This window comes from Elephantulus edwardii, unplaced genomic scaffold, assembly GCF_000299155.1.
Source record: "Elephantulus edwardii isolate Elephantulus edwardi_28Jun2011 unplaced genomic scaffold, EleEdw1.0 scaffold00039, whole genome shotgun sequence".
NCBI classification, from domain to species: domain Eukaryota; kingdom Metazoa; phylum Chordata; class Mammalia; order Macroscelidea; family Macroscelididae; genus Elephantulus; species Elephantulus edwardii.
In genome coordinates, this window is record NW_006399789.1 from 15,053,858 (window position 1) to 15,069,905 (window position 16,048).

The 16,048-nt window shown below is 37.6% G+C and overlaps 1 protein-coding gene across 2 annotated transcripts in view; it reads left to right on the top strand.

Annotated features, from left to right (window-relative positions):
* MED23 (mediator complex subunit 23) overlaps positions 1-16,048 on the top strand; it is a 59,866-nt gene that overhangs the window by 5,256 nt on the left and 38,562 nt on the right. For both annotated transcript variants that reach the window (XM_006884990.1, XM_006884991.1), the window contains exons 3-9: positions 1,183-1,270; positions 3,928-4,052; positions 6,423-6,534; positions 8,729-8,827; positions 10,753-10,854; positions 11,208-11,277; positions 13,261-13,373. In XM_006884990.1, coding sequence (XP_006885052.1) covers positions 1,183-1,270; positions 3,928-4,052; positions 6,423-6,534; positions 8,729-8,827; positions 10,753-10,854; positions 11,208-11,277; positions 13,261-13,373 — 709 coding nt within the window. The remainder of the gene's footprint in view (positions 1-1,182; positions 1,271-3,927; positions 4,053-6,422; positions 6,535-8,728; positions 8,828-10,752; positions 10,855-11,207; positions 11,278-13,260; positions 13,374-16,048) is intronic.

Genomic DNA, 16,048 nt, shown 5'->3' on the forward strand with positions numbered 1-16,048 from the left:
ATCATGCTTGGTAGGGTGGAGGGACAGCGCAGGAGGGGAAGACCCTCTATGAGGTGGATTGATTCAGTGACTGGGGTAATTGGGATGGGTGTGTCAAAGGCAATGCAATTGGCACAGGATAGAGCAGGATTTAGGGCTGTTGTACGTAGGGTCCCTGAGTCACAAACGACTCGACGGCACATAACAACAAAAATAGGCTACCTAAAGGCAAAATAAAGGATGAGTCAGAATGGAGTGATAAGTAAAGAATATATCATGTAATACCGAAAAATAGCTAGGTAACCATATGTTAGATAGATAAAGAGTTGAGGGTGACAGAGAGAAAGAAGGAAACTGGTTCCAGGAAAGGAACAGGCCTTTATTGCATGGTCTAATAGAGAGGTCAAGTGACCAGAAGCAGAGAAAGTTGGAAGGGGAGTCAAGGGCATCCTTTTATAGGGGTTTTATTACTGAACACAAGGGGTTCTTTCCGTAGTCAATCGCCAATAAGACAAACGGATTGCAATATCCATAAATGCACTTTTATTAAACAGATCTGGGAGACGGCAAGTCACCTCCAAGACTGCCTCCCTTTTTGGGAGTGGTCATGGCCTTTTATAGGAGGATGAGATGCCAACTTAACAATATACTTTTGTTAGTAAAATCCATTAATTTCTATATCAGAAAGAAAATAATTCTCCCTTTCCAGCCAAGCAGGCAGATTAAGTTACAGTTTACATATGATTGGGGAAAACAGCTTCAAAGAGAGAACAAACAGCTAATCTAGAAGGTGTATCTCCTCTTCTGATCAAAGACAGATCAAAGAAGGGACACTAAGAACTCCAAGGTCAAGCAACCAGTCCTGTAGGCTGGAGAAAACTAATTATAGTTTTGTAATTTATACCTATATAGAGAATTCCGAACTTATTAATACCACCCTATCAGTTTTAGGGAAGACTAGAGAAGATGGTAGTTTTCTGGGAATTTGGGGCTGTTAATTAACTTGGGTTTGGGCTTTTGTGATCAGGCCCGACACTTAGTAGGATCTAATAAGGTTGGTCTGGTCTGGTCTTTGATCTGGCCTTAATGTTACTTCCTTCAGCCTGGATAAGGGTTCTATAAAATCTGAGATTATTCTGCTATGTTGAGTTGTCTTCTTCAGAGCTAATGCAAATAATAAAATTTTGGATTTTTTTTTCTTAGCATGTTTATGGATACCCCTGAAGATGAAAAAACAAAACTCATCAGCTGTTTGGAGGGCTTCAGACAGTTTTGGGCTAGTCTTTCTCAGGTGAGCACTACATTTTTAGTACATTTAGCTGATAATTTGGGGTAATTTTAGAAAAAATGAAATACTTTTATTCTGTTAAAGTTTTTTGGTTTTTGTGGGGGGGGTGTTTTGTTTGTTTTTTTTTTTTTGAAAAGAGAAAGCATGTTGTAACTGCATTTTTCTCTTATTTGTGTGTTCAGGTGTCCACCTATTTTAACTTGTTCACCTGCTAGTAGCGAATGTGTTCTGAAGAGCCATACTTAATGGCAGTATAGTGTGGGATTTTTTTTATTTCATATTTTTTATTTCCATATTTTCATGTTAGATTCTGCTGTTAGGGACCTCTCTGAAGTACTGAAGAGCAATGGTGTCACTCTGGGGACTAAGGTGCACCTTATATAGGCCATAGTCTTTGCAATCACTTGCTGTGCATCAGAAAGCTGGACAGTGACTAGGGAGAATAGAAGAATAATTGATGCCTTTGAACTTTGGTGCTGGAGAAGAGTATTGAATGTACCATGGACTGCCAAGAAAATGTACAGATTCATCCTAGAAAGGGTTAAACCAGGCTGCTCCTTGGAGGCAAGGATTCTGAGGCTTTGTCTGATATATATTGGACATGTTGCAAAGAGGATCAGTCCTTGGAGAAGGATATCATGCTTGGTAAGGTACAGGGACGGCGCAGGAGGGGAAGACCCTCTATGATTGATTCAATGACTAGGGTACTTGGGGTGGGTGTGTTGGAGACAGTGAGATTGGCACAGGACAGAGCAGGGTGTAGGGCTGTTTTACATAGGATTGCTATGAGTCACAAGGGACTGGACTGGCAGGTAACAACAACATGTTAGATTGCATAAGACATTGTATCCAATTCTTCTGATTTACTCACTGAACTTGCAGACAGCTGTGTTGGGCGTTGGAAAGGATTAAAAAAATTTCACTCCTTTACTGACCATATAGAGGAACTGGCAAACTACTAAGATAAAGTATAATAAAGATGCTATAATAAAGACTCCTTACCAAGATGGTTGACATATTTACAGTAATAGTGGGCTTGAGCATACCATGAAATGATGGGGAGGGTACAGATAGGGCAAGTTTCATATTTGTTGTTTTTAAGACCACTATTCAAGCTGTATTCTGAGCAAATTGAGAGCTGGACTCTACGAAGAGGAATGTGGTATCAGGATTAGAGTGAGACTCATAATTAAGGAGGGAAAAACAGGTTTGACGAAAGTGAGGAGGACTTGAAGCAGTTGTTACAGAGGATCAAAGAATACAGCTTTCCATATTGACTGCTTCTCAATGTCAAGAAAACATTCTTAGCACTGGACTCAGGCAACATCATGGTGGATGGAAAAAAGATTGAAATTATCAACAACTTCATCTCGCTTGGTACCAGCAGTCAGGGAGTCAGGAAAAGTATTGCATTGGGAAAGTCTGGGACTTGTCCAAATTATTGAGGAGTAGTAATGATGTCATTTTGAGGACTGAGGTGCATCTGATTCAGGCCATGCTCTTTCCAATCACTTGCTAAGCATCTGAGAGCTTGACAGTGAACAAGAATGACAAAAGAAGAATTTGCTTTTGTGCTGTGGTGTTGGAGAATAGCACTGAACATTTCATGAACTGCCAAAAGAACAAACAACCATCACTACTGTTACTGAACTCAAGGGGTTCTTTTTGTAGTCATTTGCCAGTAAGACAGACAGATTATAGTATCCAAAAGCACGTTATTACAGATCTGGGAGAAAGTGAGATCCTGTCTCTCTGTCTGGGTGTGGTCATAAGGCTTTTATACTAGAGTTAGATACTAATTTACTTAAGGACACACTTTGTTAGTAAAATTAAAGAATTTCTACATTTGAAAAAAACAATTCACTAAAAAGTACTAGTAAACAGGCAGCCTATAAAATAGTTAACATATGACTGAAAAAAAACAGGTTTTTAAAAGATAAATGCTAATTCAGGAAAGACATACTTTTTTTCCTGGTAAACAGGCAGATTTACATATGACTGGAAAAAAAAATGACTGGGAAAAACAGTTTCAAAGAGATAATGCTGATCTAGGAAAGATGCATGTCCTCTCCTGGTAAACAAGGCTTAAACTGCTTTACATGACTAAAGAAATGACTTCTAAGACAAAGTAACCCAATTTGTAGGCTGGAGAAAACGGATGTCATTTTTATAACTATAGTTTTGTAACATATATATTTAGAGAATTCTGAACTTATTAATACCACCCCATCACTTCAATAAAAATATAGTAGTATAGTAATAAAGATACAAACTCATTGTCATTTTAGTCATAACCAGTTTATAGCTAATCTTCAAGAAATAAATAGTGCTATGGACAGTTGATGTTTTGAGGTAAATTTGAAGCTTTAGAAGTCTAGAAATTTGATAAGCTATTGTATTTATACGTGAATGGTCTCTTACAGAATTGTTTTTGTCGTTATATGCCAACAAGTTTGAACTACTTAATAGGCGACCCTTAAGTCAGTTTTCAGGGCTAGTAGTAGGAGCTTTGGTGGCCCAGTGGTAAGAAAGTATGCTACGATTCCAAAGGATGAGGTATTTCATTATAATTTTTATGTTGTCTGAAGTGTTACATTAGCCATTTTGAAAATAAAAATAGAACATTAGATCCTAGATATAATCACATTCTCATTTTCCAGGACTCTCACGAACAGTGCATCCAGTGGATTGTTAAATTCGTTCATGGCCAGCACAGCCCTAAAAGAATTTCTTTTCTTTATGACTGCCTAGCAATGGCTGTTGAGACTGGTCTTCTTCCACCCAGGTATGTTTAATGGTTAATGCAAGCAGTCTTAGGAATTTTTGTCAGTGTTTACAAGTTGATTGAGATAGCTTTATAAAAGCATAAGGTAATAGGGAAAGAAGCTGAACTCATTGGGTCATTCTTCTTAATAGTTTCCACTTTGATTGTTTCACATCAGTGATAGATTCTTTGAAATAGGGTATTCTGTGATTTGAATGTTGTGCGCACGCCACATTGAAAGCTTTCAGAAATCTGTCCATGTGTCCTCATTGCCAACACTGCTGGTGCTGCTACTGCTTGCTCCTGCTGGAAGCCCGAGGAGCAGGTAAACAGCTGCAGCAGTGGCTGGGAGCACGAAGAGGAGTGGATTACATGTAGCTCTGCCTTCTGTTCTGCGCATCTCACCCGAGCAACAGGAGGTGGCCTGGACTATCATACATCTGATGCTGCCGCTACCACCTGCCTACCAGACAGACCCTGAGAGTTTTGAACCCCCGCCTAAAGCTTCACCTGGCTGTTTCCCACCTATTGTTGCAGAAATCTAGGTTTGGGATCATTAAAACCACTTAATCTCGCTGTCAAGTCAAAACTGACCCATAGTGGACCCTCTAGTGCATTTTCAGAGACAAAATTGTGCATGAGGAGATTGCCCATCTTTCTTGTGCAGAATGGCTGGTGGACTGGAACTGCCGAATCAGCATGATATTTTGGGTTAGCAGTTCATCTCTCTAAAACCATTGTTATTATTGTGTGCCTTTGAGTCTAATTTCTTTGTACCCCTCCAGTGGGTTTCAGAGGCAATAAATTGCATAGGAGAAGATTGCCCATCCTTCCCTCACAGAGCGCTTGGTGGTTTGGAACTGCATGCCTTTTAAATTACAGTGCAGCTTCTTACTGCTAGGCCTCCAGAACTCCATTTTAAAACCATTTGAGGGGAAATAATAAAAAGGAGGGCTGTTTCCATTTCTATAAATAAATAAACAAAAAGACCTATGAAATCATTTATGTATATGTAGTCAGAAATTGTTCTAATGGGTGTTGAAAGACCCAGATCTGTATTTATAAACACAAAATCAGACAGTTTTTTTCCTTTCAGTTGAGGAGCTGAGCTCTCTTTAGCCTGGGTGAGCTTGTTCCAGTGAAACCCCAACAGTTCTAGCTTTCAGCATTAACAGTCACTATATTACCTCTAATAGTTATGGTGGGCAGTATTTTGTTCTGAAACTTTTGCTGCCTGTTACTAGATGAAATATAAAACTTAATGTTGTGTACTATAGAATCAGAACCAACCCATAGCTGGCCCTCCAGTGGGTTTTCAGAGGCAGTTAATCACATGGGACTCCTTGCCCATCCTTTTCCCGTAGAGCAGTTGGTGGCCTCAAACTACATGCCTTTGAGATTGCAGCACAGCTTTTTGCCATTAGTCCATCAGAGCTCTTGTAGACTAGAAGAGTAATTAAAGCATCTTCATTCTTACGTCTGATGGTTGGTGCCTGCTTGCCATCTGGAATGGTGATGGGGGCTGTTAGATAAAAACTGAGTGTGGGAGAAAAGTGCAACAATGAATGAATGGAAATCCAGAATCTCTGTAAATGTTCATTAAAATTAATTACGATGTTTAAAAAAAAAAAAAAAACACCCAGAAAAAAAACTCCTGAGTGGAAACCATTCCTTCCCTGTCGTCTCAGTCACCGGTGCTGCTGGTGCCTGCTCCTACAGCCTCCACCTCCAACAAAGCAGTGGTGACAGGATGCATGTGAGCTTGCCATGTGACATAGTCCTTATAGCATTTGTGAATTCTGAGAGCAAATGTTTAAATGAGGGCAAGATCGAAGCTTTTGTTAGTTTGCCTTGGAAGTCCTAATAACATTTCAGCCGTAGACTTGGGCCCTGCTTGATTTAAGAGGAAATGTGATTGACTTTTCCCCTTTTCTCTATGGGAAGAGTGTTGGTGTCGCATATCAGTAGAGCATAGCCTAAGAATATTGAATAATTGACTTTATGTTTATTTTTAATATAGATGATGTTGTTGTTAATTGCTGGCTTCTCCTCTGTTGGTATGGAAAGTCAGTCCCTGGGTTCTATTGGACTGACTGGACACCACCTCTTTCTGGGAGACAATGAGAACCTGAAGCATGAGCAGACCTGCAGTCTTTGAAAACTCATGTGGCTTCAGAGGTGCCCCCTTTCCCTGTTGGAAAGTGTCTGGGTCCTATTAGTGTTTGGCAGTGGTCCTCGATTAAACAAACTTGGAAGCAGGAGTGTTACCCACTTCCGAAACAGCTTTGAGTAATAATGTACTTTGAGTAATAATGAAAAAGAAAATCTGCTATGACAAATATAGTATTAAATTTTTGTTTATAATGGAATTTGGTGTTTCTTCTTACCTAGGATGGTTTGTGAATCCTTGATAAACTCTGATACTCTTGAATGGGAAAGAACACAACTATGGGCTTTGACGTTTAAACTGGTGCGGAAAATAATTGGGGGCGTGGACTATAAGGTATTTATTTCTAATAAAAAGTCATCTTTTTTCAGACATGATTAATAGTTCCAGGTCCATATCTTGTTTTTAGGGAATAGAAATGGAATGGAAACATTTAAATTATCTTTTTTATTGTATGTTTCTAAAGAAACTTCAGAGTGGTTCCTATAACTTCTATTCCTCATCTTCTTTCCAAAGTTTAAGTGCCTAATGTATTTTTATAATTAATACAGAAGTAAGAAAGCAGAATCTCTTTTCCCTTCATGTCATAGGTTAGGAGGTTGAGGTCCCATCTATATGACACGTGAAAGACTACTTACTACCAAGGGTATGTGGAAACTGAGAAGGGACGTAGACATCATTTGATGAAGAGAGCAAAGAAGTCCTGTTTCATTCCTACCCTGATCTTCCTTCGACTGTGTCTGCTTTAACTAATACCTACCCACACTTGCTGTCTAACAAAAACAATTCCATTATTGCCTCATAAAAACCACTCTTCTTTATTCAAGCTTATTTTGTTCCTTTTTCTTTTTGAAAGACTTGCCAGTTCCTGACACTGTGCTTTATGTTTTCTACATCCTATCTGATCTGAAATTACTTGTTAGATAATGAACTAGCTGATAGTTGCTGATCTTAATGGTGATTTAACACAAAATTATTAGAACCAACTCCTGTGATCCTTCACAGGGAGGAGATTGCCCATCATTGTCCCACAGAGCAGCTGGTGGATTTGAACCTTTGGGCTGGGGGTGCAACTCTATCATTAAGCCACCAGAGTTCCCTCTAGATGATGAACTAGCTAATAATTATTGATCTGAATGATGACAATTTCTCAATCCTGAGAACGTTTTTCAATTGTTTGTATCTTTTTTGTGTGTAATGTCTTAGCAATTTAATACGCAGTTTTTATCTTCAAATTTATTTACATGGTGATTTGTAGACATTTCATGTATATATTTTGCTTTTTTTTTTTTTTTTTTACAAAACTGGTCATATTTACATAGTTTCTGGTGAGTACGTGTATGTTGAGTGAAATGATCACCATATCAGAGTCTGTTCTGAAATCGATAGCCTTGAAGGGATTAAGATATATGAGATCTAAGAGTGAGACAAGAGAATAAAGTTAAAATGTGTCAAAAGGAATAAGCAGAAAGGATCATCTGCCCAAATACTCTTTATTATTATGTGTGTTTTCAGGTCCAGTTAAAATATTTCTGTCCTTAAGCACAAATTTAGCTTTTTGACCGTTGTCACGATAGGATAGGAACAAAGAATGTAGAACGTTTTCCTTTTTAAGTGATTTTGTTTATTCGTGCCATATTACATTCACTAGAATTCTATTTAGAGCATGATCCTTTTCGTTACAATGTTAGTGCTAAGTTTGATTCAGAAAAATTGAAATGTGATCTTGAAGGCATTTTTCCCTGTAAATGCATAATCCTGAGACTTGGATTAAGCACAGCTGAGAAGTAAATAGAAGGCTCTGATGGTAGTTCCAGTTTACCAGGGCTCCTCAAAAGAAAGATGAACAGTCTCTTCCCTCTGGGATATATAGCCTCGGAAATTGACAGATGTGCACTGTGAGTCAGAGCCAACTTAATGGCAGTGAGAAAGAAAAGTAAGTAAAGCTCACTGCCATCCAGTTAAGTCCAACTTACAATGATCCTCCATGACGTTTTGAGGCTGTAGATCTTCACTGGAGAAAGAAGTCTGACCATCTTTCTCTTAGGGGAGTAACTGGTAGAATCAACCTCTCAAACCTTTTAGTTAGCAGTTAAACACATACAAACAGGGTTCCTTGATAGCAGGGGGTTAAGAAGAAGTAAATGGCATTGGTGCTCTGTCATATTCTTTTCAGCTTCCATGTGGAAGACTCAGGGTTTTCTTAGCCAGTGTACAACATGTCCAGCCACCACATATCTGTTACATGTTAGTATGATGCTGAACACGTTTCCAGACTATTAAGAAAAGTCTGGTGAGCTCCTTCCTGAAATCAACCAGTGAAAATCCAGTAGCCTGATTTACAGTTAATCATGGAGATGGTAAAGAATCAGAAAGTGTTTGATCCCTAGGGTCACCATGATTAGAGCCAGCCTGACAGCAGCTAGCAACACCTAGGAAATAAATTGTATGTTCAGTGTTAGGATGAGTTTTGATTTTAAAGCTAGCATAAGGAATATTACTTAGTTTAACCTATATTTTCTTCTATCAGGGTGTTCGAGATCTCTTAAAAGTGATTCTGGAGAAAATCTTAACAATCCCTAATACAGTGAGTTCAGCTGTTATACAGCAACTACTGGAAGCAAGAGAGGTAATTTAAACATGTCTGAAATTCACTACTCTTAGCATACTAACAAAACTTAATTGTGTTAAACTCTGTTCTTAAACTTTTTGTAGTTTATAGAATGTTCTGCTTGCTGCTTTTAGAAAAATCACTTGTTCTCTTAAAAATGCTTTGTTACTTTTACTATTTCATTAGGAAGGAAATTTTTGAAGAATTTGATTTTTTTAATTATGAAAACAATATAGATGTTTCAGTACCTTAAATGATTACAAGATACCTGCCCATAGATCACATGAGAGATCATGTTTTATGGCTCTTGTTGCAAGAATAAGTGTTCTAGTTTGTTACTTTTGTTGTGAGTCCACTAATTTAAAAACCATATTCGAGTTTTTGGAAACTGTTGAACAGTATCATTAATAACAAATGCAAGCAGAATACTGCTGAAGATCAATAAAAAACGGCTAGAATAGAACATAGATAAGGAATTGCCATAAATTCAAGCAGGATTTAGAAGAGGATGTGACAATAAGGATATTATTGCTGATGTCAGATAGATCTTGGCTGAAAGTAAAGAATAACAGAAGAATGTGTATTTCTGCTTTATTAGCTATGCAAAGGCATTTGACTGTGTACATCATAACAAGTAGTGGCTAACATTGAGAAGAATGGGAATCTCAGAGCACTTTATTGTGCTCATGCGGAACCTGTACCCAGACCAGGAGGCTGTTGTATGAACGTAACGGGAATACTGCATGGTTTAAAATTGAAAAGGGAGTATGTCAGGGTTATGCTGGGAAAATTATCTGAGTAGCTGAACTCTGTGAAGAGTGTGGCATCAAAATCAGAGGGAGAATCATCAATAACCTGTGTTTTGCAAATGACACAACTGTGCTTGCTGAATGTGTGAAGTACTTATTGCAGAAGATCAAAGAATGCAGCCTTCAGGATGGTTTGCATCTCAATATTAAGAAAACAAAGATTCTTATCACTGAACTGATGGATGGAGAGGAGATTGAAACTCAACAGCTTCATCTTCTTTGGATCCACAGTTAACACACTTGGGACCAGCATCAGGAAACAAGGAGATGCATTACACTGGGAAAATCTGCAGTTAGGGACTTCTCCAAATTCTTGAGGTGTAATGTTAATTTGAGGACCAAGGTGATTCAGGCCAAGATCTTTCTGATTACTTGCAGTGGATCTGAGAACTGGAAAATGAATACGGATGACAGAAAAAGAATTGATGTTTTTGAGCTGTTATGTTTGGAGAAAAGCACTGAGCATTCCAAGGACAACCAAGGGAATGAACAGATAGGTCTTGGAGAGTGTGTAGCCAGAATATTCTTTGGAGGCAAGAATGGTGAGGCTTCACCTCACGTACTTTGGGCATGTTGCTAGGAGGGGCTATTCTTTGATGAAGGTCATAATGCTGCGAAGGAAAAGAAGACTCAACTAGGTGGAGTGACATGGTGACTGCTGTGATGGGCTCTTGTGTGTAAGGATGGGGCAGGATAGGACAGGGTCTTGCGATCTTTTGTTTATAGGGTCGCTCTGAGTCATAATTCGACTCAACGGCACCTAACAACATTCCAGGTTTTTTTACTAGCCATCAATAATCCATTTCAGTGTTTGTTTTTCTTTGTCTTTAGAATTCTTTACACATGAATGAATTACTTTATACTATGACATGCATCTGTTCATTTTTGTGATCCTGTTACTGTATGTAAAAGGGTTATATTTAGCACTTTGGAAGCAGGAGTGGCTTCTACTTCCTAAATAACATGCCTCCAGAAACTCTGTGAACTTTCATAAATGTCGATAGTTGTACAAGGGGCTTCAAGCCTTTTGTTCATAGGGTCTCTATGAGTCATGCTCGACTCGAAGGCAATCAACAACAACAACATGTTTAGCAATTTTCCAGAGTAATGACATTGCCCTTTTGCTTTTCATAGGTTATAGCATATATCTTGGAAAGAAATGCCTGTTTGTTACCAGCCTACTTTGCAGTCACAGAGATCAGGAAGCTGTATCCAGAGGGAAAACTTCCACACTGGGTATTCATTTTCCAGAAATTTTAATAGAAATTTAATAAATACTCATAGTAATTATATTTTTCTACATGATTTTTAAGAATTGTTGATTATTTTCCTTAAATTATATATATTCAGTCATTATAATATATTATACCTGTTGTCACATTGAAACAATTTGTATACGATTTAATGAAATACACATGGCTTCATTTTGATGTGGCTAAATGCAGAATTAGGTGAATTGACAAGTAATTGAAAGAAGACAAAAGAGAACTAATCTTTGAGTAATTATTCCATATAATATTTCATGTGTTCAATGTAATCTTGGTTGTATTTTTATAATTACATGTATATTGTCTTTTTTTTTTCTTAAGATTCTTGGAAACCTGGTATCAGACTTTGTGGATACATTCAGGCCCACAGCAAGAATAAACTCCATTTGTGGTACGATTCATACTTAAAATGTACGGTTAGCTGATTTTTAGTAATTTTCTAGGAGCTCAATTATAGCCTTTAATTTAGGTACCTTGTAAGGCACTCCGCTGCTTACCAATAGGTCAAGGGTTCCAAACCCTAGTAGTTGTTCCTTAGGAAAAAGATGGAACCATTTTTTCCTTTGCTTTGCTTTGCTGCCTTGGCAACCTCAACGGAGCAGTTCTTTTCTGTCCTACAAAGTTACTGAAAAGAACCAGCTCAGTTACTGTAGGCTTGTTTTTTCTGTGTGATAAGTGTAGAGAGTGAAAAGCAGTCATCTGGACTGAGTCAGAACTTTAGGTTGAATCATTCTAGAAGGTGCATTTCCTGGTGATTGAGAGGACCTTTTAATTTAACCGAGGAGCCCTGATGGCATTATGCATAATGTACCAGACTGTGATTCAAAAAGTCAACAGTTCAAATCTTCCTTCCTTCCACAGGTGAGAGATGGGTCTCCTCCCATAGATATTTGCAGTCTCAGAAACCCAGTGTTGTTGGTGTTGTATGGCTTCAAGGGTCCTGGCTGACCCTCCAGATGGTTTTTAGACACTGTAAATCAAACGGGAGGAGATAGCCCATTTTCCCATGTGGCAGCTGGTGGATTTGAACGGTGTGCCTTTGGTATTGTAGTGCAGCAATCCGACTCAACACCAGTGAGTTTGAGTTGGATTTAACACAGCTGGTAAAATATCATGAAATCTTTAAATGGCTTAAGTCTCATCAGACAGTTTACTAAGAATACACATTCCTTTTGCTAATTTTAATTCATATGTTTTTTTTTTTGTTTTTTCTTCCATGTATAATGAATTATTAGATTTGGTGAACATTGTTTCGAAAAGAAATATGTGATGTGGCAATTTTAAAATTCCTACATATGTTGTTGCTGTTGAGTCAGAGTGAACTTATTGTCAAACCTCTAAGCAGGTTTTCAGAGGCTGTTAATCAGGTGGGAGTTGATTGTCCATCTTTCTCCCTCAAATCAGCTGTTTGATTTGAACCATGTGCCTTTTGGTTGGCAGCACAGATACTTATCACTAGGCCAACCAGAGATCTTACAGATTATTTCTGAAAGCCTTGGGTACCTCAGCTCTTTGGATAGAACCTATTATTTGTTCATTGAATGACTTGTGAGCCAGGCTGTGCTCTATTTACTGGAAATACAAAAATAAACATATTAGAATTCTCAGTTGGCTAGATTTTATAATAGAATGTTATAATGTTTATTTATGAATTCTCTTTATGAGGAGAATGATGATGAGTTCAATTTGTGATATACCAATTTGAACCAGTGTGGATCATGTGAGCATCAATGTGGTCTTGGCAGTTGCACGTATGAACTGATGTTCATATGCCACATCCAAGACCTCTAGGAGAATCTTGCCTGTAGTTAGTCATCTTGATCTTAGGCTAACAGTCCGCATACTTTTTTCTCTAAAGGAGACTATGATACATATTCTTAGCTGTTTGAATTACTCAGCTCTGCAATATTACAAAGACAGCTGTGTGCCAATAAAAATTTATAAAAACAGATTGTCTACCAGATTTGGTTCATGGGTTGTAGTTTGCTTCCCTTGCTGTAAATCATTGGACAGAACGGAAATATTTTTTATTAGAAATGCTTGCATAAATGTCTCCCTAGCCATCTGGAAGACCTGTCTAGGGTGGCTAGACAGGTGTTGGTGGATTTGAGAACATGGGAGATGATGTGGGTGGCAAAGGCTAGGGCAAGGAAGGTTCGGTGCCATTGTTCATAAGATCACTGTCGTCATATTTGACTTGATGGTACCTAACAACAACCAGATGGACTGAAAATGAGGAGAACTCTCAGAATTCTCTCCTTTGTTGACCTACTCTTTCATTTACTCTGCACATATTTTAAGACTTGCTACTAATATTTTAAGACATTCATTCGTTTTCTGTTCATTTAAACATTTTTTTTCTTAATGCATTCAGGTCGTTGCAGTCTTCTGCCAGTTGTAAATAACTCAGGTGCTATTTGTAATTCATGGAAATTGGATCCTACAACTCTTCGTTTTCCTTTGAAAGGCCTTTTGCCATATGATAAGGTATGTTAACTATAATGAGATTTGTAGCTCATCTTACAATGTTGATCCCAGTCTCAATTATATGATGCCAAAGTGTATATTTATTGTCTTAAGAAGCAAAAAAATTTTCTTTTTAGATCTTTAATCAACTTTGAATTTGGTTTTTGTTTATTTTATTATTATATTATTATTATAATATTGGTTTTAAAATGTGTACCAATTCATCTGTTTCTACATTTATAATTCAGTAATATTGCATTTTTCAAATTTCACAGCCATTCTCATTCTTTTACAAAGTTATTCCTTGTAGCATAGATTCACTGGTCTCTAAAATTACTGTCTATTCTTTCAAGATTCTTGTATCAGGTTGGTCCCATATAAATAAAAATAAGTCTTACTGCCACTAAGTTGATTCTGAATCTTGTCAACTTTCCATAGGTTTCCCAGACCGTAAATCCTTTTTTGAGGTGACTGCCCATCTTTCTTCTGTGGAGCAAACTGCCAATCTTCAATTTATCAGACCAGCACATAACACACTGTGCTACCAGTCTTCTTTTGGTCCTGTATAAATAGCTGTTAAAAGAGCATAATGCTTAAGCATTATGTTTTTGACTAGCAAAACTAATGTTTGGTTTTAAGATTTCACAACTTAAGTAATTTAAAAAATGTTTTAATTATGTTTTAAAGATAGAAGGGCAGTAGCCCCAGGGATTCATTTACCCCTTGTAGTTCCTAATCCCTTGAAGGTTTTGATTTTGCCCAAGAATATCATTCATGAAGAAAGCAAAGGTCATTACAAAGAGAGGAGAAAGAAAAAACTGAAATGGATATCAGAAGAGACTCTTAAAATTGCACTAGAGCATTGAGAAGCCCAAACGAAGGAAAATATTCCAAAGTAAAAGAGCTGAATAGAAGATTTCAAAGGTCAGTTTCAAGAAGGCAAAGTAAAGTATTATAATGGAATGTGCAGAGAGCTGGTATAGGAGGAGAATAAAATCGGAAGATCTTGCTCGGCATTTCTCAAGCTGAGAGAACGGAAAAACAAATTAAAGCCTCAAGTCACAATATTGAAAGATGCTATGGGCATTTGTTGACTGACCTAGAAAGCGTCAATAGAAGATGGAGGGAATGAATGCTCAGAATCACTGTACCAAAAAGAACTGATGGATACTGAAAAATTTCAGAAAGTACCGTATGAGCAGGAGCCATTGGTAATGAAAGAGGAAGTCGAAGTTGCATTGAAGGCATTGGCAAAAAATAAGTCCCCAGGAAACAATGGGATACCAATTGACCTGTTTCTATTAACAGATGCAGCCCTTGATGTGCTCACTAGTCTGTCCCAGGAAATTTGGAGGACAGTTGTCTGGCCCAGTGAATGGAAGAGATTCATATTTGTTTCCATACCCAAGAAAGGTGATCCAACTGAATATGGAAACTATCAAACAATATCACTAATATCACATGGAAGCAAAATCATGCTGAAGATCATTAAAAAGGTGGCTAGAATAGTATATAGATAGGGAATTGCTAGATGTCAAGCAGGATTTCAAAATTGCTGTTACACCAGGGTTATCGTCACTGATGTCACATGGATCCTGGATGAAAGCAGAATACGAGAAGAATACTGTTGATACTATTAACTGTGCACAGGCATTTGATCATAACAAGCTATGGCTAACATTGAGAACAGCAGTTATCCCAGATCACTTGTGTTCATGTGAAACCTTAAGCTGGACAAGGAGGCTGTTGTGCAAACAGAGCAAGGAAACACTGCATGGTTTAAAAATTAGGAAGTTAGAAAAGAATAAAATACAATTAGGAAGGGAGTGGATCAGAGTCGTATTCTTTCTCCATACCTATTTAATCTGTAAACTAAGCAAATTATCCAAGAAGCTGGACTCTGAAGAGGAATGTGTCATCACTCATCATCATGAATAGCTACTGTTGTTAGAATTATATCACAGAACTTTTTTGCCAATTTAATACTTTAAAGGTATACAAATGATTGATATAAATTAAAAAAATTTGTGTGATTTAATGTTTTTGTTGTTTGCATGTTATTCCAGTATCAAGTATACTCAGTAGTTTGTGATAGCAGGTATTTATGCTTTTGTGATATATCTCTGTCAAAGCACTTGGAGATCGAAACCCAACTTTTTAAAACAATTCCTTGTTTTCATGCTTCCTTTCCATGTGAGGACTGAAAACGTGCGTACAGTATCCTAACAATTTGATAAGAGTGAGCTTCCACTTTTCCCCCTCGACATTCTGTTTATTTTCCTGTTTTTAAAAGTGTATACAGCAAAGCAAACATCAGTTCAACAGTTTGTGTTTCAGTGTTTATTGTGTATACACTGAGTGACGCTGATTAGATTCTTCAGGTTGGGCAGCCTTTCTTAGCTCACTCACTCTTGATTTGTTTCTCTCCGGTTAACTTAATTCACTGCCCTGTAACATTCCTAGCTAATCTTTTTATTTGTTGTCTTTTTGATCCCGTAGAAGTTCTTATAGTGCTTAAGGTAGATCTTTTTTACTAATTAGGCCAAATTACTGTGCAGTGTTAAGACTTCAGGGGATATTTTTGGCTTAGGGATTAAAGGTCAGATCGGGACAATAGTTTCTGGGATTCATATACTCTCATGACTACAAATAGTAGAAATGTGGGAGTCTATTTTGCATTTCTCCCCTTTGGATTA